A 23,579-nucleotide genomic window follows, 5' to 3' on the forward strand; every position below is an offset into this window, starting at 1 on the left:
ACAACAAAAATAAACATGTTTACACATTTGTTTTGATCTCTATGGACAATTTCTATGTTCATGACAACAAATCAGCATTGTCTCTCAAATTCTAATTGTATATTAAAGGATTAAAATATGAATTAAGGGCAGGACTGCTTGCTTTGAGTGACATGTGACCAAAATGTTTTCATCCTAGGCTACAAACATGTTTATTTTTGCTGTAAATGTAGACATTTTAACACAGAGGTCTATGGAGGCTGACTCACTTTTGGAAGCACCATAAAGAAGCCATTTAAGGACTTAGGTGCTGCTAAAATGGCAACAGTCTACCTGAATTTGAATACCGGTACTCACACACAGCTCCTCTTGGCTAGCAACATTGATCCTGCAGAGCAATTTTGACAAATTGGGGACCTCACCCTATGCGAGCTACAATTTCTAAACTTTAATACTAAAATAACTAAAGGCACAGAAACATTGTTGGATACTCACAGCAAAGAACTGATTGACTATACTTTCTTTTAATATATATAAAAAGAAATATACACAATAGTGAACCAATGAAAACACAAACATGATATCATCCTGTTCCAGTGTCCCATCAACAATCATTACCTAAATTAAATATCAGTCTCTTGTAAACATAACATGTGTAGGCTATTTTCAATAAGTCATTACTGTATAAAGACAGACATGGATTCCAACACAGTCAAGTTAAAGTAAATCAATTTGGCCAAAAGGTAAGGAAAAAAATTACCATCTGTAGAAATACCTTATTGTTATTAGGACCTTGTCCAGAGTGAAAAGGGATGGTAAACAAGAAGATGCTTTCATTTTTTTTTAAATCAAAATTAAAAACGTTAAAAATAAGAAAATGGCAGCTTCGGGCTGATGATTCTTGCAGCAGCTGGACTCCTTACAGACTGCAGCACTGCAGTTATAGTCATAGTGGAACAATCACCGCACGTTCAATCACAACTCCTCCTTGATTAATAATAAGCGCTGCTGCTAATGGTGTTCGATTGTGCTCTTACAACATCACAAATACTCTTATCAACTACGACACAGTCTTCGTCCGTAGGCCGAGGGTCACTACCTGGACCTGCGGTCTTTTCTGTTTTTGTCCAGGCTTTTGTCCATGGTCTTTTCGTTGTCCCCTCTGCATTTGGGGCAGTACCACTTACCCTTGGGTTTGTAGGTGAGACCCACGCAGGAGAAGTGGAACCACTCGATGGGGCACTGGTCATTGTCGCAGCCAATCATCTCACCATATGACACTTGCTCACAAAGACAGTAAGTGGGCTCATTGGGATCGATGGCAAAGTCGACTGGCGAGGCATCTCGCTCTTGTTTGGCCTTGCGCTTCTTCTTCTTTGCAGATTTTGACTTCTTCTCTCTGGGTGGAGGTAGAGACAGCTCCTCCACAGGGTCATCCACGAGTGAGCCATTGGCAGATGGATGACTGGAGTCCCTGCTCTCACTGTTGCGCTGGCGTCTCGGCCGTCGGGTTGAGGCACGTTCAGGGGCCGGGGATTCTTGGATGCTGGTTCGCCGTTCCGTGGCCAGCCGCTCGGCTTCACTTGACTCTTGGATGCACGAAGAGTGGGAGTCCATCTGACGTGAACGATTCTCCACTAGCTCTGTCATCTGGGTCACCACATGGATCTTCTCGTCACCCAGCTCCTGGCTGATGATGAGTGCCCTCTGCAGCTGGATTTGCAGGCGCTTTCTCTGAGCAGCATCCTGCTCACCTTTGTACTTCTCAAACACTTCATCCACCTCCTTCAATACCTCTGCAGAGAACACAATACACTTTGACTGTGTGTGAAGATACTGAATCAAACATTTAAATGTTGCATTATCATACCCATAACCATGGCCATGACAACAGTGGCGCAGTGGTATAGCAGGGTTGTCTAGTAACCGGAAGTAACCGGAAGGTTGGTGGTTCGATCCCAACTCCTCCCTAGTCACTGTTGTGTGTTCTTGGGCAAGACACTTCACCCTAGCCTGTGGCGCGCCTTGCTAGTCATTGTATGACACTGCCGTAACGAATTTCCCTCTGGGATTAATACAGTATCAAAAATAAAAAATCTTGTTTAAACTGTACTATAAAATACTGTCGTGTGTGTATTGAACAGTGAAAAAAGATGTTTAGGTTTTTTAGATATTTAATTAAATACTCATAAGTCAACAGTAAAAGTAACAGTGTAGACGCCAATGAACATAATGTCACTTACGCTTATTACATGTGCCTGCTGAATAGTATGTCAGCGTGTGTGTGTGTGTTTGTGTACTGCCCAGATGGTTCTGTGACAACATGCCCTTGTCCTGACTCAAGTTAACATTTGAACCAATCAGTATTCGACCTGGTAAGTTGGAAGGACCTCACTCAGGTGCTAATCTACACGTATCTACAGGTCTGCACACTCAGTGCCCCTGCAATGGACATCAACATGGAACAATTATCTCTTCTGCCCGCCATGTCACTTTTTTGTTTTTTTTAAGGAAAAATTCTTCAGTACTTTGTTTCAAGTCTTTAGCAGATCCTGAAAACTTAGTGAAGTGAAGTAAAACAAGTGCTGGATATGTTAGCAGCAGTGGAGCCTGGCATGAGGAGGAAAAAGGCTGATCTGCAGTGAATTCCTACCTACCGGAAATGACGCCAGTAAGAGGCTGAAGGGGGTTGCCTAGAAGAGAAGCTATTCGGCTCTGCGGTTCACACTCGATGGAGCAGACACCAAGCGAACCAATAAAGAAGTGTAATCTCGCTTTAAATCGATCTATATGTATCGATGTTTGTTTTTTTTGGTTGTTTTTTTAGACAGCGGGTTTCCGACGGACGCTTGCTAACAGAGGCTGCGTATGAGCCGCTGCTCAGCCTGCGTCAATACCAAAACGAGGATTGTTTTCCTATAGTGTAGGCTTTTGTTAAGCGTCTGCAGCGCAAACTGCCTTGAACACCACCACAACCTAACTAACCATAGGAGTTAAACCTAACAAACAAAGCGGAAATACACAGCACAGAATCTCTTATCAGCTTCCATTTAAAAACAGTCTGTTAGCCACAGTCATCAGACGTGAATGAACACACTGATCGATCTTACTACATATCTCTATTCTACGCTTTAGGCTTCGGCATTCATTAAAGCAACCGAGCAGCGTTTAATTCCAAGTTTGATCATTGTTTTCGGTGGTATTTGCAGAATAATTCTCAGCCGTACTCCGCTGTGGGCGGCGATGTGCACATACTAACAAAGTTTAGATTTTACTATCACACAGTTGTAGTTTTTAATGATATTAACGCCGATTTTGTTGTTACACGCTACATGTTTACAACAGCTCTTGTAGTTTGTGATAATACACACAAACGCTTGCCCAGTCTAAGACACGTTCAATCTGGCCATTTTCGCATTAAGCCTGGTACACACAAAACAGGACGGAGCGTATCCGTGCTAGGCTAACTGACGGATATCTAGCTTCTTTATTCAACACTCGGCCCCATCAGTATGATAGCCCACAACACACAATCATATTACTGTGTATCCAAGTAGGAATGAAAGGGGCTACTAGCAAAATGGGAACACAAGGCTAGCGCCTGCTCCACCATTTGCACACCGTGCTTCACTGCCGCTAATGTTTGCCACTTCAACACACGCACACTAAATCAGAGGTAAAAACATATGAACACAATACCTTGATACTTTGCATCAATTTCTCGAAGCAGAGAAACATTTCTTTGTATGTCCAAAGGCAGGGACTCCACACATTCCAGATAATCCTCCACATAGTTGACCAGTTGTTGCGACTTGTCCGCATTCGGATAGTGGTGGCCTAACATCGTCTCTATGATGCATAGAGGAACTAAAACAATATGGAGAAAATGTGGGAAAAATATACTGTTAAAATCAAATGCTTGGCGACTTTGCAGCTTGTAGGGCAGTTCCAAGCAGCAGTTCACTTCAAACAAAACTCTAACCACTGCGCATGCGGGAGTATATTCCTTTTATGGTATTGTACAGTTTCCTTACCTTTGTCGTCATCGAAGGCGGAGCTATTTGTATTTTGAGCGTGTTGATTGGTAGAGAGTGGCCTCATTATCATAGTGTTTTCCCGGGAAATTAAACCAATGGGGAAATTGAAATAAAAAAAAGATGCCAGAGCTTAGACGGACCCCAAGTTTGACCTTGTGGTAATGTTAGAACAAATCAGCTGCAACATTAAAAGAACATTTAGTCATTTTAACTCTTTTAATATTTGGTTTGTTTATACACTGTACTTATACATCTGTATGGAGCTGCTTGAAGGTTTGTGAACCCTTAATAATTTTCTATATTTCTGCTTAAATATGACTTGACAGTGGAAAAACAGAACCCAGTCAAACTAATGGAACAGATATATTCCCCCTTGTCATTTATTTATTCAGGAAAAAGATCCATTATATATATATATGAGTGGTAAAATTATATTCAATAGAAGGATTAGCAGTTTATTTAAAAGCCAAATTAGAATCTATCTGTTCAGAGGTATTTTCAGTCAATGATTGAACCAAGAAGCACGATGAAACAGAGCCGTTAGTCAAGACTTCAGGCATGTCTTTAGGACATAAGGGATTGAATGACCTCTGATAACATTCTCTCTGTGGATGGCATTACTTTGGCCTCCAGTATGACTGTGAGGAACCTTAGTGTTATCTTTGATCAGGACATGTCATTTATGTACCATATTAAACAGGTCTGCAAGACCGCCTTCTTTCACCTCCGTAATATTGCTAATATTGTCTTATCAGGCCAACTTACAATCCCTTATTTTACATCACCAACTGTGTGTCCAGCCTTCCTCTTAGTTTTGTGTCTCACTGCTTATATGGGGGTTCAGGCGCTGGGTTTCTGTTCTGCACAAACAGTTGTTGCTGCTCATCAGGCTGGAAAAGGTTACACAACCATCTCTGAAGAAGTTGGACTCCACCAATCCACAGACAGACAGACTGTGTACAAATGGAGGAAATTCAAGTCTATCATTAAGCTCCCAGCAGTGCTCTATCAACAAAGACTACTCCAAAAATAAGTCATGTAACAGTCTGCAAGGTCACAGAGGAACCCAGGGTAACCTGTAAGCAGCTAAAGGCCTCTCTCACAATAGCTAATGTTCATGTGGATGAAAACACCATCAGAAGAACACTGAACAACCATGGTGTGCGTGACAGAGCTGCAAGGAGAACGTCACTGCTCTCTGAAAAGAACACTGCTGCCTGTCTGTTAAAGCTCATGTGGACAAACCAGAGGGCTGCTGGGAAAATACTTGGAGCACAGATGAGACCAGAATGTGGTTACTTGGCTTAAATGAGAAGCCATCTGTTAAATGTGGTGGTGGTACTATCATGGTTTGGGTTTTTTTTTGCTGAATCTGAACCAGGGTGACTTGCCAACATTGATGGAACAATGAATTTTGAATTATACCAGTGAATTCAGCAGACATAAGTCTGTGAGCTCTACACAAAGTTTGTCATGCAACAAGACCACAACAACCACGGTGTCAAGAGAATGGCTAAAAAAGTATAAAATGAATGTTGTGAAACAGTCAAGTCAAAGTTGAGACCTTTTTCCAGCTGAAATGCTGTAGAAGCGCCTGACACATGCAGATTACATGAGGGAACTCCTCTGATATCTCAGATTGTAGCTGTTCGGTATGAAGAATGGGTTAAAATTCCTCAAGGTGACTAATTAAGATTAAGATTAAGATTCAGTTTATTAATCCCCGTGGGGAAATTGAGTTGTAGTAGCAACATTTAAAAAGGATAAATACAATTAAAGCTGCAAGCAGCGATGATCGGGCCCTCGCACTCCGCGCGACCGCCCCCTCCCCGTCACGCCGTCCCATCCCTCCCCCGCTCCCCCCACGAGCTGCGGCGATTTTGCCAGCGGTGGGAAAAAGCCGGCAGACAGAAGCAGAGATGTGTCAGTGCAACAAATCTCTCAATATATGTAAAAATTGTTAGTGTGCAGTAACCTCCTCTTTACAGTAGGTGGCGCTGTCCACAGATGTCCACACATGGTCGGGGTCGGGTCTGTATCACATGTAAAAAATTTAAGGATTTTAGGAGCATCCGTGGTGGAGTTATATCAGTTGCAGTACCATATGTGTCCACTGGGTGGAGCCAGACACCATGAGAATAGTGGAGACCTGTCTGTGCATCAAACCTCAAAAAACATTTGATTCATACATGAAAAATGTCCAGAAGCAGTTACTTCCGGTTTCCTGTAGGTGGCGCTGTGCAGGTGACTCATGAGCATGCAGACGTGTGGGGGGACGGACCGTTAGGACATGACAAAAATTTGAGGACGCTAGGACGATGCACGGCGAAGTTATAAGCAGTTGATGTTTCATGGCGAATGTTCAACAGTCGCCACCGCCACAGGCAGCATGATACAGAAAACCACACAGGTGTCTCTGTGGGACTTCAAATCTGTGATCCTCATGTGGCTGTGTAATGACAGGGAAGGATTAAACAGAGTGCATGTCAGTGAAGAACATGGCACTTCCTGTCTCCACCACAAGGGAGCGCCATAGATCATGATGACATAGAGACGTTCAGGGAGGGGCTCTGACCACGTGCAGAAAGTTTGAAGCCGTTTGGAGCAAGTATGTAGGAGAGAGAGCTGTTCGTGTATGAATGGCGAAGTGACGCCACAGTGGCCACGCCCTTTAACTTAGAGAAAAGCTTTTGATAACTTTTGATCAGCATGGTCTCTAGGTGACAGCGAACGAATATGAAGTCAATCGGTCGAAAGCCCTAGGAGGAGTTCGTCCGCATACCAAAGGTGGAAATCGCTGAAATTTGACAGCTAAAATCAAAATGGCTGACTTCCTGTGTGGTCTAGATCAATGGTGCAAGAGACTTTTATGTGCGTCTGGACATGTTCTGTGTGTGTGCCGATTTTTGTCTTCCTACTCTAAAAAAACCCCTATGGAGAGGGTTTTTTAAAAAATTCAAGGGGGCGCCATTGAGCCATTTTGCCCCGCCCACTTACGAGACCCCCATCAGTTGCTAGGACACGCCCCCGTGAACGTGTGTATGAATTTTCATGATCATAGAAGGTCGTTAAGGTCATAAAAAACTCAAACGTACTCTCATGGCGAAGGATCGACAGTCGGCGCGCCGCCACACAGACGCCATTGCACGCAGTTTCACGGCCTTCATAGTGTAGCTTCACCAACTAGTTGGGAAGGTTCTAAAGGTGAAATGAAGTTGATGCTGTCAACTATGTAGGAGCAGTACACGTCGGAGTAAAAAGAGGTCATTTCCTGTTACCAGCAGGGGGCGCCACGAGTAAGTCAGGGTTTCAACATATGGAGGTGTTCAGGGCGGAGCCCTCATCATGCTCATAAAGATTGAAGACGTTTGGATAAAGTATGCGAGCGTGAGAGCCGTTCAAAGTTACATGGCGAAATCATGAATTGTCGCCAGACTTTGGCGAGCCACAGAGGCCACGCCCTGTAAGTTAGAGAAAAGCTTTTGATAACTTTTGATCAGCAGGTCCTTTAGGTGACCTCCAGCAAATTTCAGGTCAATCGGGCGACAGCTCTAGGAGGAGTTCGCTCACATACCAATGGTGTAAATCGCCAAAATCGCCACTTTCCATCCAAGATGGCAGACTTCCTGTTGGGTTAAGGTCATGGTGTCAAGAGACTTTTTGGTGCGTCTCGGTATAATAAACGTGTACCGATTTTCGTGCAGCTATGTGAAACTATGCACGAAACTTCGCACCACTCGGTGCTCGGGCCCTAATAATAATAACACTTACAATTACAATAGGGCCTTCGCACCACTCGGTGCTCGGGCCCTAATAAACACAGCAAAAACTCTTATATACACATACAACAAAGAAGAATATGTACATACACACACATAAAGCAGATCAAGAGGGGAGATAGAAGCATAAAAACACAGTTAATGTAACTGAGAAATGCACCTGTGGTGATGCTTTAGTCCGAGTCAGTGGCGGTTCTACATTGAATCACTCCCCGGGGGACGTGCCCCCCCACATTTTAACCCTCATGCGTTGTTCGGGACATTTTTGTCCTCTGAGAGAAATTTTTCTGTTTATTTTGGCCATAACTTTGTCAATATGTGGACAAATTGAATCATTTTTCCTCAATAAGCTTAAATTTACATAAATTTTGTTAATATGATTTTAAAATTTTTCATAGGTCAACGGTACACTGTGGGCAAATTTTACCCCCTAATGTGTTGTTCGGGGACAAAAACGTCCCCTAACTTTAACGGTTTTAAAAATATATTAGATAAATATTTTTTTGAAATTTTTTTGCATAGACCTTTTAATTAACTTCAGTTCTAATCAACAGTAGTAAAAAAAATCATTTTCCCCCAGGATTTTAACCCTTTAATCACCAATTTTATAAGGGGTGGTGCTGAAAATTGAAAAAAAAAAACACAAAATGGCTCATTTTTAATAGAAAAGGTGAATGTGGACTGGATTCTTTTTAACCTTTATTATAGTCTTGGTCATGTCAAACATCAGTAAAAAAATTGACTTGATTGCATTATTAGTTTTTGCACAGCACTGGATTTTCTTTTTTTCTCCCATTTTGTCCCATAGACTTACATTATAAACACACTTTTTTTGACTGCACAGCCATGGCACTAAATAATCATGCATTCTTGATTGTTGGTGGTTTACCCTGTTGGTAGGAGGTAACATTTGTGATTTTTACAGTTAACAACTTAATTACCATATTAACCCTTTACCTGCAGGCCTGTGCTCATGTACTGTAGTTTCTGGCTTAAGTATATGGAGTTATAGGGAGTATTTTAGCACATAATTGTGTGTCTACACACTGTGTGTGTATGTTAGAGAGGAAGAGAGCCATTTGCACACTGTCAGGGAAGGAAAGTCAGGAAAATAAAGTTACTAAGTAAGTGAAGTGTACCTAATTCAGACGTACAACGGCAATGCATAAGCATGTAAAATGAAAACATCCAGGAGTTCTGGCGTCTGAAGTTGTGGATGGGTAAAATAGCTGTTTTTTTTTTTTTTTTAGCTTTCGGAAAACACGTCCTCCAGTAGAGTGACTTTACTTTTAGGTTAGTGTCTCAGTTGAGATCACTGAATTAGTCTAAGTGAGGTCTAAGTGCCCCTTTTCCATGGTGTGTTGCGCTCCACACGACCATACGTACATGTGCATGTTACTAAATAGACACCATAGATAGATAACTTGATAACATAATAAATAATCATTGACTAACCAAATCTAATCTACAGTTTAGTCCCCTACTAAAATTAGTATTAAAAGTAGTTTAGTAAAGTAAAGTAAAGTAAATTTGTTGCAGCCCTAAAAGTAAGTGCCGGGCCCTTTGATGCTGAGAGGTTCAGACTAAACAAAACAAAAACACTAGTGGACTTGCATGCATCCTCCTGGTCATTTAATGGTGACAAGAGCAGCAAGCAGCATGAAGAGAGGATTCACCTGTGCATGAGTGAAGGATTCACTTGTGAACGAATGAAGGATTCGCTTGTGAACAAGTGACGGATCTACTTGTGCAGCCTTCACAGCTTCACAGCCTGGCCCTTCATAGAGCCAGGCTGCACAATCATTTCCAGAGATTGTGCACAAGTGAATCCTCTCTTCATGTTGCTTTCTGCTCTTCTCACCATCAAATGACCACAAGGTCACATGTAAGACCACTTGCCTTTTTGTTTTGTTTAGTCTGCACCTGTAGACATCAAAGGGCCACACGTGCATAGCAACACTTTCTTTGTTTTTGTTTACTATGAAGACTCTGTGGTTGTGTGTACTCACAGACAACAAGATCAGTGTGCAAATGGCTCTCTTCCTGTCTAACATACACACACAGTGTGTAGACACACAATTATGTGCTAAAATACTCCCTATAACTCCATATACAAGCCAGAAACTACACTACATGAGCACAGGCCTGCAGGTAAGGGTTAATATGGTAATTAAGTTGTTAACTGTAAAAATCACAAATGTTACCTCCTACCAACAGGGTAAACCACCAACAATCAAGAATGCATGATTATGTAGTGCCATGGCTGTGCAGTCAAAAAAAGTGTGTTTATAATGTAAGTCTATGGGACAAAATGGGAGAAAAAAAGAAAATCCAGTGCTGTGCAAAAACTAATAATGCAATAAAGTCAATTTTTTTACTGATGTTTGACATGACCAAGACTGTAATAAAGGTTCAAAAGAATCCAGTCCACATTCACCTTTTCTATTAAAAATGAGCCATTTTGTGTGTTTTTTTTTCAATTTTCAGCACCACCCCTCATAAAATTGGTGATTAAAGGGTTAAAATCCTGGGGGAAAATGATTTTTTCACTACTGTTGATTAGAACTGAAGTTAATTAAAAGGTCTATGCAAAAAAATTTCAAAAAAATATTTATCTAATATATTTTTAAAACCGTTAAAGTTAGGGGACGTTTTTGTCCCCGAACAACACATTAGGGAGAAAAAAAGAAAATCCAGTGCTGTGCAAAAACTAATAATGCAATCAAGTCAATTTTTTTACTGATGTTTGACATGACCAAGACTGTAATAAAGGTTCAAAAGAATCCAGTCCACATTCACCTTTTCTATTAAAAATGAGCCATTTGGTGTGTTTTTTTTTCAATCTTCAGCACCACCCCTTATAAAATTGGTGATTAAAGGGTTAAAATCCTGGGGGAAAATGATTTTTTCACTACTGTTGATTAGAACTGAAGTTAATGAAAAGGTCTATGCAAAAAAAATTCAAAAATATATTTATCTAATATATTTTTAAAACCGTTAAAGTTAGGGGACGTTTTTGTCCCCGAACAACACATTAGGGAGAAAAAAAGAAAATCCAGTGCTGTGCAAAAACTAATAATGCAATCAAGTCAATTTTTTTACTGATGTTTGACATGACCAAGACTGTAATAAAGGTTCAAAAGAATCCAGTCCACATTCACCTTTTCTATTAAAAATGAGCCATTTTGTGTTTTTTTTTTTCAATTTTCAGCACCACCCCTCATAAAATTGGTGATTAAAGGGTTAAAATCCTGGGGGAAAATGATTTTTTCACTACTGTTGATTAGAACTGAAGTTAATGAAAAGGTCTATGCAAAAAAAATTCAAAAATATATTTATCTAATATATTTTTAAAACCGTTAAAGTTAGGGGACGTTTTTGTCCCCGAACAACACATTAGGGAGAAAAAAAGAAAATCCAGTGCTGTGCAAAAACTAATAATGCAATAAAGTCAATTTCTTTACTGATGTTTGACATGACCAAGACTGTAATAGAGGTTCAAAAGAATCCAGTCCACATTCACCTTTTCTATTAAAAATGAGCCATTTTGTGTTTTTTTTTTTCAATTTTCAGCACCACCCCTCATAAAATTGGTGATTAAAGGGTTAAAATCCTGGGGGAAAATGATTTTTTCACTACTGTTGATTAGAACTGAAGTTAATTAAAAGGTGTATGCAAAAAAATTTCAAAAAAATATTTATCTAATATATTTTTAAAACCGTTAAAGTTAGGGGACGTTTTTGTCCCCGAACAACACATTAGGGTAGTGTTTGCGAACAATGCATGAGGGTTAAAATGGCCCGTTTGGACCCCCCCACATTCACTGAGTAGGAAACTCCACCTAACGCTGTTTCGATTGCTCGTGAAAAAGTCAGTTAACCTCACCGCTGAACTCCACTCCATGTTTTCCTGGTTACCACAGCGCTGCAATACCGTTACTATAGTAATGGAGCTAACAAAGCCAGTGGCTTTCTTCGGGCGAGCGTAAAACACAGCAAAGAGAACCATCAGTGCTGGTCGAAGCTGGAGGAGGTAACGTTAGTGTCATCCCACAAAGTCCAGCTCATGCTAAGGCCTTACTGTTTTGTGACATGGACCCAGGTGACATTAGGTTGATGTTATATCAACTTAAAAAACTTGGGAGGAAGCTACTGTTTACTTTCAATTACAGTATTACAGTACAGTAGAGGAGATTCCTAACAAAGACACGGAAAGTTAGAGTTGTTTTCGGCATTAACCCATATTGTAATAAGGCCAGATTAGCTCCTGTTAGCCTGCTAGCGTTAGCCTCGCCTAGCCAGCGCACATACCCACCTGCTCCTATTCTTATCAGCAAGAATGAAATAAATGTGATGGACCGTCAGGACACAGTGGTGCATTATATGAACAGGGAAACACTGATGTAGCAGATAAGGCAGTGCATCATTATAAACACATCCACAAGGTTTGTTGTGAATTAAGCAGTTTTATAAGCAAATAAAACTAAAGACATGCATGTTTTTGTAAGTTAGTATTTTTAGTTTCTGTATTATCTGCATTAAGCAGTTTGGTTCATGGCCCAATTTTTCTATGGGATTTTCCAGTTTTTTGTCTCTGTAAATGAGAGAAGGCAGCAGATATTGTTAGGGACATAAAAATCTTCTGGATCCTTTCATTCATCTTCCCCGGTTCTTTGATTAAGAAGAAGTTGACAATATCTGGTCTCAAAATTACAATTTATTCTAACAGTAAAGAAGCAAATTCTGGGTCACACAAACAGAGATCTCTGTGGTTGCCTGGCCTCACAGCCAGAGAACAATATGCCATTCTTGTAAACACCTTTTATCCTATCTTGAGATCCCATAAAATCATGTCCTTCCCTAACTCTTCACCAATGGGGTCAGCTCAACTGATATTTAGTTTACCTTATTTGGTAATGGTTAAACCTGAGAGTCAGGAGAAAACAGAAAGAAATAGCAGGGGGTCCCCTTTTGTCAGTCGTAAACCTAAGTTGAAGATAAGTTCTCCACGAGAATGATCACTGTCCCATACGAGTGACTTTATGACGCCCCATAAAAGCTTACACCTCTTCCCCCATGTAAGCTCACTTTAAGTCCTAACATCTCATAAGCTGTGGGTCAAATCTGAGAGTGACCAGGAAACCAAACTCACAGGAAGGTGGGTCGTAAAATGGGGTCATAGGGGATGAACACATTACTTCAATCAAGATCTAGATTTACAACCTTAGCTTGATATCAACCAGAGCTGTCTCCAAAGAGCAGACAACAGCTAACAAAGGAAATGAATTACAAAAGTCTATGAGAAGTAGGGAAATTACACACTTCTCAATACATTCAGTATACCGGTCTTTTTTTGATCTTCTGTAAAACTTACTTAACACATAAGTACTTATAAAACACATTACAGTAATATGCATACAGAAATGAAAACTTCATGTTAGGGACACACTTCTGGATATGTGGACCCACACCACATAATAACATCATGCAAAATAAAATCTTTCACCTAACAATATGGAGGCTTTGTATAATCTGTTAGTGTAGTAGCACCAGTATGGTTGACAAAACTGTTGTTTCACTTGGAATTAGTTTCTGTATGTCACTGTGTTTTAAAATCAATGAGTTTTTGTTGAATCTGTCTCTGAAATAGTAATTAAGTGTTTACTTCTGTAGGTAAAATAGGTGTTTATCAACCTGTTAAAATCTGCAGGAAATCACAACTACTTAATATTATTATATTATATTTCATAATACTAATACTAATAATACTAATATACTTTTTTTCACCACCCACCCACAGAAGGTGCCCCCCCCAAACACACACACATTTTTAATGCTTCCTACGCCACTGGTCCTTGCTTATACAAAACAAAAATATTTCACTGTACTAAAATAGGACTGCATTTTTTTACATAAATATAATGCTTTGTTAGCAATGATAGTGGTTTCAGATTTCAGTAAGCAGCATAAAAGGTTGTAATGTGTACACACTTTGGGCAACTAGTCATTTTGATACCTGTGTGATGGTCCAGGCTGTGTGCATCGAGTGAAGAGAGGCTGATAAGATGATAAATATGGATGAAAAATAATCACTCCCACTTTTTACTCTGTATTTAAAAAATCAGCACAGATTCATGGTGAACTAAGTTACCTGTTGTCTAATCTGTTTAATCTGATCTGTTCTGTGAAGTCTGTCTCTAAAATCTGACAGTCCAGCTGATAGTCTTATTGGGAATAAGGTGAAACAGAAATGTGGTTTTTGTGGTTGAAAAAATGGTGACAAATAGGTTAAATAGTAACAGATGTAAACATATTTTGTTCTAATAAAATAAAAAATGAGGTTGACAACTGAATGGAACTGTTTCATTTTCAGTTTTGTATTTGTCATCATTGCTTAAAATAAAGTTATTATTGAATCTCTCAGTAATAGTTGTTGAGTTAACCCTTTACTTCTGTCAGTAAAATATGTGTTGAAATCCACCAGAATGCAGGAAATGGCTTCTACTTCATTAAACATTTTATGGGTGAGGCCCCCCAGACCCCCCTCCCCCACAGGTGCCCCCTACAATATTTTTACAGCTTCTAAATTCAACTTAATACATTATCTTCATACTTCCTAAATGTACAGCTTGAGTTATGGCTTTGTTGGTATAGGCTGTACCTTCACCCCTGCTTTATCCCCTCTATGAATATGGGTTGGTTCGATTCAACCAGTTACATTGTAAAGTGTGTTTCTGTATGGTGTTCCAAATTCATGCTCCATGTGCCCCTTTTTCACTTTGAGCACCCGCCTGTCCAAAGGTCTCTGCACGTCCCTGGAGCACAGCTCTGACAGTCACAGATGAGTCTGATGGTGGACGGCAGGAATGACTTCCTCTACCGTTTCTTAGAGCAGCGGGGCAGCAGGAGTCTGTTGCTGAAGCTGCTCCTCAGTCTGTCCACAGTGTTGTGGAGAGGGTGGGAGGGATTGTTTATGATTGACAGCAGTTTAGCCAGCACTCTTTCCCTCGCCACCTCCTCCAGGTTGGCAAGCTTTAAAGCCAACAACAGACCCTGCCTTTTTAATGAGTTTGTCCAGTCTGTTGGTGTACATTGCTTTAATGCCTGATCCCCAGAAGACCACAGCAAAGAAGATGGTGCTCGCCATGACAGACTGGTAGAACATGTGTATGGCGTTACATACTATGGAGCCAAATTGGGGTCATAAGTTTTGTTCACCTGAAAAAATAAAATTCATTCAAACACTAAAACTTGAAACTGAAAATGTATGTTTTGATGTTGATTTTTTTCAGTTCAATTTTTTTTTGAATCACCTTTGAAATTCTTTTGAATAAATAGTTTATTTTCAGGTTTCATTTCAAGAATTATTTTCATATTTACCATTTTATTTTTTCAGTTTAAGATTTTTTGTTTTCAGATTCAAATCTTAATTTTTTTACAGTTTCACATCTTGTTTCTTCAGGTTCAAATCTTTTTTTCAGCATCAGATTTACTTTTCAGTTTCAAATCTTTTTTCCACTTTCGCCTCTCCTTTTTTCACCTTTGAGGTTTTGACCCCGATTTTGCAGAATATTAATAATTTGTGGAAGCGATAAGACGCTAAACACATCATGCAGGCCTCCTGGCGGACCCTGTAAGGAACTATCGGCTGGCTGTCACTCTCTTCCTGATCTGTGCACCAGAGAAGAACGCGCACTCAATGAGCGTCAGTGCTAAGTTACAGCGAGACTCAACTGGTGAAAACACCGAATACGGCGCAATATGGCAGAGAAATTACCAGTGAGTCGGAAAAGCCACAACCAGAAAATGGCTTGATGCAGAAAGATGTGAGACAAGAGTGGTTATCGGTACGACTTCACCTGGCAACGACTGACCGAGCAGAAGCGGCTACATGCTACGCTGCGGTGGCCACAGTACTTCCAAACAGGTAGGCTGATCATGTATGAGTTTTTTATTATTATTATTTTTCATCACTGCGTAGCCAGTTTACTCAGCGTTCAGTTACTTGTTGAGCTGAATGTTTTGCCAGTAGGAGAAGAGCGGAGATGTGCGTGAGGCTGTCAGCTTTCACCAGGCTAAGTTTGCTAACGTGATGCTAACGTGACCCTTACAGGCTCCGGTCGGCAGCTTTCTGCGTTTTATGCAGGTTTTATTCCATTTACCAGTTTTTCTGAGTTTCTGTTTAATCGATAAGCAAACGAACTTGACGTGGATACTCTTGTTCTTGTCGGTGGTCATGATCACGGTCACGGTGCTGCTCAACATGCTAGGTGTCTCTGTGTTGTTGTAGCTGCGTCCTCAGCTCTGCTGAGGGAGAGCAGAGCAGCGTCTTCTGTCATAGACCTGCTGCTGTTGTCATTGTTCAGTTTACTGCTGCTCTCTTTATGTCTTGCTGTAATTACTGTACATTGTGTAATTGTGATATTCTCTCCACAGCTCTGTGATCTTATGGCCAGACGCTGCACCAGACCAGTCTTCACCTGCCTGAGGGCAGCACGCGATAATAATGATCACTGATTTTGTTCATTTATATGTAATGTATTTTATTTAAATCCAAATACAGTAAACTGTTGCCAACATATCTGGTTTTCATTATTTGTGCAGCTTTTTAAAATAACAAAGACTGAATGTTTTCTGTAATAGACAACAAACACAGTTACAGTTTTTCAGTGAACAGATATTTATTCTCATGTATGATCAACAAAATAAGAACAGAAGCACCAAACACGTTAGAACCTGAAAAGATAACAGGCCAGTTCTAGGTGTGGGGCGCCTTCCTTCTATACAGGACTGTGTGTGTCAGCATGAGGATGCACCAGTCACCAGGTTGTCCACAGCATCATCTGAGCCTGCAGCTCCCTCAGAAACAACAGCTGGCTGCACCTGCTGCAGGAGGACCATGGTGAGGAGGTCAGAGGTCAGACTTGGTTCTGACGGAGCTCCAGCAGCTGATGGGTCTGCTCCAGGCTCAGGATTTGAATTCTGACCTGTCAATCAGTAAACAATAAACATTTATACATCAGGGAATACATTTTATGCAATTTCCCCATTGTGGGACTAATAAAGGTTTCTTAATCTTAATCTTAATATTGTCAATAAACAGAGATTTACTGTCCTTGACCAGGTCTTACATACAGTATGATTGGTGTTCAGACTAAAGTAGAGCAGGTAGTTGTCTGGTGATGTGAGGTAGCTGAATATCTGTAGGGAACAGACTGCTCTGTAAACACCAGAGGAAATGCACTGAAGAGTCATAATAAAGATTCAGTGCTAACTGGCTGTGTAGCATCGCTGCCCTTGTTGGTTTTAGCAAATCTAACCTGCAGTAATTGCCATGTTTGATGATGTTATGTATTTATTCTTGCTGTAACTCAGCACTGACGCTTATTACTTCTCTGGTGCACAGAGCAGGAAGAGAGTGACAGCCAGCCGATAGTTCCTTACAGGGTCCGCCAGGAGGCCTGCATGATGTGTTTATCGTCTTATTGCTTCCACAAATTATTAATATTCTCCCTTTTGATGCGGCACTGTCTACAACGTTGCCTGGTGTCAGTTTGTTGCAGCCAGTCACGTCAATACGATAGATAGCGCATGTTGAGTTTAACTGACACACGTCCGATGTTCCCTGAAGGCACCATGGCCGAGCTAAGGCCTCAGCCCAGAGCGCGCTCTGCCTCAGCATTCATTGTCCTGCTGTCACTCAGCAGGCCACACCCATGTCCCACCCCCCGCAAAATCGGGGTCAAAACCTCAAAGGTGAATAAAGGAGAGGCGAAAGTGGAAAAAAGATTTGAACCTGAAAAGTAAATCTGAAGCTGAAAAAAAGATTTGAACCTGAAGAAACAAGATGTGAAACTGTAAAAAAATTAAGATTTGAATCTGAAAACAAAAAATCTGAAACTGAAAAAAATACAATGGTAAATATGAAAATAATTATTGAAATGAAACCCGAAAATAAACAATTTATTCAAAAGAATTTCAAAGTTGATTCAAAAAAAATTTTGAACTGAAAAAAATCAACATCAAAACATACATTTTCAGTTTCAAGTTTTAGTGTTTGAATGAATTTTATTTTTTCAGGTGAACAAAACTTATTACCCCGATTTGGCTCCATACAGGGGGCGCTGTTGCACACTCGCGACGGAAACCGTCTCACACGCGTAGATCACACTCTTCCGCATGCAATGTGATCAACAGACAGCAGGACTCCCCCTGCGCTCTCACTCTCTCTCACTCTGCTCGCGAGGTGAAGCTCAGTGCTCGCGCGGAGAAAAACACTTTTGACTGTTTGGGGGCGGGACCAGGGGGTTGTGGGGGGGGGGGTTGCTTGTCCTTCTTTGGATTGGTCACTCTCAGACCTGGTCCCAGATCAGTTTTTCCTGAACTGCAACCATCCATGAAAAATGAGGCCAATGCGGAAGTGGCTTAAACTGTAATATACAACCACCAAAATGTAATTTGTTAAATAGAACTGTACTAAGCGATAAAATTGATAAATGAGGGGGTGTGGTCGGCGTCATTGACCGGTCTGTTCTGGAATCACTGACGGGCTGTGTAAGGCTCACACACGGCTGCACCGAGCAGCTCGCTGGCTGTTTACGATTCAGCAGGATTATGCCTTGTTCTGCAGACACCTGGCGGATTGTAATTCTAATACTAAAACGGTGCGCAGCGCGGTATTTGGTTAGTTAAAGTGAAGTGTGTTGAGTCAGTGTGCTGGGCTGAATTAATGTAGGTTTATGTTTAAACGGGATGTGAAGCAACAAGTACTACAGTACATAACAGAAGCTCACAGGTAGACATGTTTGTATTTAGCATAATAACGAGTTGTTACGGTCTGTAGCGGTCTCTGCTTTGCTCATTGTGGCGTTACATGTGCTGTATTATCACACTGAGTGTCTGATCATAACTTGTATTCATATATGGCTTGTCTCTGATGCTGGGGACTCCAGCTACAGGCTGTGTAGGTCTATACAGTAGCTGCTCCGTGTTGAGGTGACACACTTTGAATAAAGTCTGAAACATGCTGAATCAGCCCTTTGTGTTTTTCAGAGGACGTTTCCACCACTGCACAGCTGTGTTAGATGTCTGAAGACTTCACCTGTCTGCAGCTGAGAGTCCTGAGCACCAGATATTATAGCAGTGTCACTATGTAAGATGATCAACAACATTATGTTACTGTATTATCAGTTGCTGACTTGCCCACATGCATCAAATTATTTATTATATGTTCTCATTTGTGCTCTTCTCTTCATCCTCTTGCCTGTGAGGAGGTGGAAACTGAGCGACCCCTGAGTGACCCTGCACCAAGGGAGAGCAGAGAGCAGCCTATTCAGCACCATTCATCTCATCATCTAGAAGGGAGACGCCATGGAAACCATTTGTGATCCTCAAATGATGATTTTATGTTTAATTTTGTATGAGTTACATAAACCTGCATTGATATAATAGCAGTGAATACATTTTTTTATTAACTTTAAAAAACTCTTGCCTTGATTGACAATTTTACAGGACACTTTGAATTACCATTATCATATCATTGGTAAATACAGGTAGCATAAATAAACTAACGACACATTAACTTTTGAGCTTTTGTTGTTGTATGGTATTATTTAATAAACATCTGTACTGTATGTGAAAAAAGAAGTATAGTATTTTATTACAAACACCACTGAAGCCTCCATGAGGTTGTTCTTGTATAGTTCCTGTGGTGTTTAGGTTACCGTTGTAAGATTCAAACCAAGTGTGCAGTGTAAAAACAATATACTTCAGAGCTTCAGGGCATTTATTGTTCATTAAAAAAAATATAAATAATATATATAAAGTTGGTTATCCATCAACAACACTGGAGATATGACAGTGATGAATCAGCCTACAAGTGAATTTACAGTAAGGTAAGTTTGAATATTTGTAGGGGGCTTCGATCTTCAGTAATAACTGTTAATAATTATACAGAAGAAATGGTGCACTGGAGGAACAATAATATTTGATAAATACTGTACAGTGTGTGATGCAGCAGTCTGTAGTTTTAGGAAAATCTAAAGTGTGAAGAAATAGGAGCTGTCATCAAAGCGACAAAAGCATTAAAGGATGTCATCGTGTCTGTTATATCAAATATAGATATGAGCATTATTAAACTGGCTGCTGAAACTACAGTTAGCTAAATTCAGCTCATATTAAGGAAGCTGTGATTAAGATTAAGAATACCTTTATTAGTCCCACAATGGGGATCATCCTGCTTCACTCTTTCGGTCTGTGACCGGAAATTCTACTGAAGGGAAAAACTGATGTCCGTGAAGGAGGGACCAGGTCTGAGAGTGACCAATCCAAAGAAGGACAAGCACACCCCCCCCCCCAACAGTCAAAAGTGTTTTTCTCCACACGAGTAAGAGAGAGAGCGAGAGCGCAGGTGGAGTCCTGCTCTCTGTTGATCATATTGCGTGCAATGGTCGGCTGCGACGTCACTGCTCACACTACACGCGAATTCAGGTGCATTGGGCATTGAACCGGAAATTAAACATGTCTAACCCGGAGCTGTTGCTGTTTCAAAGGAAAAATCTAATTCAGTCACAATCTGTGCTGCGTGTTGCTGCCTCAGCTCATCAAATACAGCCTCCATCAATTCTGTCCAATGCCGTGTGGGCGCCGCCATGTTTGTTATCATCTGAAACAATTTCGTGTAGGCACAGTGACGTCGACCGTGTTCAGCAAACACATGCGCAGTGGGGGAGAAACACAGACCGGGCCGTATCTCTGCTTAAACTGTGCGATACTCTCACAAGGGCCGACAAAACATCAAACATGTCAGATGCGTTCATGCGACGTTAATCGCCTCTCGTGACCAGTACACTGCCCGATTAAAGACGCACGACAAAGCTGAAATTCGGCCCGACCCAAAAAAAAACGTACGATTCAAAATTCGGGTCAAAATCGGACCACACCACCTGACAAAACACTCCACAAGGCCGCTGTACTCATCCTCCCGTCTGTTCTCCACAAACCCAACTATGGCAGTGTCATCCGAGTACTTCTGAAGGTGACATGACTCAAAGCAGTACTGGAAGTCAGCTGTGTAGGTGGTGAAAAAAAGGGAGACAGCACAGTTCCTTGAGGAGCCCCAGTGTTGCTGGTCAGGGTGTCAGACACACAGCTCTGCAGTCTCACAAACTGTGGTCGGCCTGTCAGGTAGTCCTCAATCCACGAAACTAAGGGAGCATCCACCTGCATCTTCTCTAACTTAATCCTCAACAGTCTCAGCTGGATGGTGTTGAAGGCAGAAGAGAAGTCAAAGAACATGACCTGCACTGTGGTGTTCAGTCTGTGCAGCAGATATGTCACTGCATCATCAACCCCGACCTCGGGCTGATATGCAAACTGCAGTGGGTCTTGGAAGGGGCTCACCAGAGGTCTGAGGTGAGACAGCACCAGCCGCTCCATGGCCTTCATAACATGGGAGGTCAGTGCTATTGGCCTGTAGTCATTCGGTACCACAGGATGGTTCTTCTTTGGCACTGGGACCAAGCAGGATGTCTTCCATAGCACTGGAATCCTCTGAAGATGAAGGCTCTGGTTGAACATGTGCTGCAGTACTCCACACAGCTGGCTGGAACATCTCTTCAGCACCCATGGACTAATGCTGGTTAAGTCTTTCCAGCTCTCTCCTCACCTGGCTGGAAGTGATCAGTAGTCCTGTCTGGGGGGTTGGGGGTATGGTGGAGTCTGTGTTTAATGTCAGCAGGGGAGGGGGAGGGAGGTGGCAGCACTGTATAGTTTAAAGATTTTAATCTGTTGTTTTACAGTGATGCCATTCATATATAGATAAACAAAATAGTGGTAAGCTAATTTGAGGGGCACCTGACAACTTTTTTTGTCCTAGCAGTCAATTTCAAGTCCCTCCAACATGTTCACATCAGCGGTTGTGACATCATCAGTGCTGACAAAAAAGTGACCACTGAGCTCTTTCTTTTACCTTGGAGGTAGCAGCATAGACACTCCAAACATTAACAAACTAACACATTTTGCTAAGGCAAGGTTTCATGGTGTTATTTTATTTTGATACATGAGATATCTGCACAGCAGTTGGCTAGGATGTTTATCAAATCAGTCCAACAAAGGGATTGTTCTCCCACTGCGTATGTCCGAAAAATCCCATCAGACCATGTTGGTTGTCAGAATGTTTGAAGATGTGTGGCTTGTAACAAACAGATGCGATATGTCATGATTATACATTTGAAATCACTTTCATTTCTAGCACCGGCATTTCAGGACCCAACCCTAGCCTGCTAAAGGGGCGGAGCAGTACAAACAAAAAAAAAGCATGTGACACTGATACATAAAATGACTGCTTGGTGATCCCTTTGTGTTTGATAGTGTTTGTTTGATACCAAATGAGACTAAATAAGATAAGATAAGATAAGATAAGAAAAAATAAAAATAGAAAAATAGATAAATAAAATGAAGACAACGTGAATGAATGCTTGATTAAATACCAGAATAAGGTGACTTGACTACTAAACTAGTTAGTTATTGCACATGATGATCTGGTAAGGTGAATAAATGTTTGATTAATTAACCAAATAAAGTGACTAACAGAATAATAACAGAATAAAGTGACTTCAGTACTGAACTGTTATTGCACATTACGATGTGGTATGGTAAAGATGACAGTTTACATTATATACATAAGAGCTGTAAAAAAATAAAGTTATTGCACTGCATGACCAAGTTATTATAAAGGAGGTAGTGTGGTCTTAGCTAGGAGTGGATATATACACACATATGCATATGTACACACACATATACACATAAGCTACTGCAAGCAGGCCTGACAGTCTGACGGCAGCAGGTAGGAAGGACCTGCGATAGCGCTCCTTTACACAGCATGGATGGAGCAGCCTGTCACTGAAGGAGCTGCTCAGTGCTGTGACAGTGCTGTGCATGGGGTGGGTGGTGTTCTCCATCAGGGAGGATAACCAGCATCCTCTGATCCCCCACCTCCTCCACAGGATCAAGTGGGCTCCCCAGAACAGAGCTGGCTTTCTTAATCAGTCTGTTCAGTCTCTTCCTGTCTGGTGCTGAGGTGCTGCTGCTCCAGAGACCACTCCATTAAAGATGGCAGATGCCACCACAGTGTCATAAAAAGTCCTCAGAAGTGGTCCCTGTACTCCAAAGGACCCGAGTCTCCTCAGGAGGTGGAGTCTGCTCTGGCCCTTTTTGTAAAGTGCAACTGTGTTTTCAGACCAGTCCAGTTTCTTGTTCTGATTAACACCCAGGTACTTATAAGAGTCCACTATCTCAATGTCCAGTCCCTGGATGTTCACTGGCAGGAGTGGTTGTGCCTACGGAAATCCACCACCAGCTCCTTGGTTTTACCCACGTTTATCTGGAGATGGTTTCCATGGCACCAGTCTGTAAAGTCCTGGAGAAGTCCTCTGTACTCCCTGTCATCCTCGTCTGTGATGAGGCCGAGTCATCAGAGAACTTCTGTAGATGACAGCTGGGTGAGAGGTGGCAGAAGTCTGCAGTGTAAAGTATAAAAAGGAAGGGAGCAAGAACAGTTTCTTGTGGGGCTCCAGTGCTGCAGATGACCACGTTAGACACACAGCCCTGTGCCCTCACAAACTGTGGTCTGTTGGTTAAGTAGTCCAAGATCCATGATGTGAGGTGGTGGTCCACCCCTGACTGCACCAGTTTGTCCCCCAGGAGAGTGGGCTGGATGGTGTTAAACGCACTGGAAAAATCAAAGAATTTTCTTTTCTCTTCTCTTCTGATCTTGACAGTCAGTC

General features: G+C 41.4%; 1 protein-coding gene and 1 long non-coding RNA gene across 3 annotated transcripts; one reads left to right on the forward strand and one right to left on the reverse strand.

Annotated features, from left to right (window-relative positions):
- Positions 1-572: 572 nt before the first annotated feature.
- ing2 (inhibitor of growth family, member 2) lies at positions 573-3,949 on the reverse strand. The gene is made up of 2 exons (XM_028429357.1): positions 3,679-3,949; positions 573-1,775 (listed from the first exon to the last, which is right to left on the reverse strand). Exons 1-2 carry the CDS (start codon positions 3,821-3,823, stop codon positions 1,075-1,077), a joined length of 846 nt encoding a protein of 281 aa, XP_028285158.1. The 5' UTR covers positions 3,824-3,949; the 3' UTR covers positions 573-1,074.
- A 14,237-nt stretch (positions 3,950-18,186) lies between these two features.
- Positions 18,187-19,364, forward strand: LOC114451006 (uncharacterized). Of its 2 annotated transcripts, none has more exons than XR_003672152.1 (3): positions 18,187-18,589; positions 18,847-18,946; positions 19,065-19,364. It is a non-coding gene; the product is annotated as an uncharacterized LOC114451006 (long non-coding RNA). The 2 variants fall into 2 exon arrangements; XR_003672151.1 differs by having other exon boundaries at positions 18,187-18,458.
- Positions 19,365-23,579: the final 4,215 nt, after the last annotated feature.

Source organism: Parambassis ranga, chromosome 18 (genome assembly GCF_900634625.1).
Source record: "Parambassis ranga chromosome 18, fParRan2.1, whole genome shotgun sequence".
Lineage (NCBI taxonomy): Eukaryota > Metazoa > Chordata > Actinopteri > Ambassidae > Parambassis > Parambassis ranga.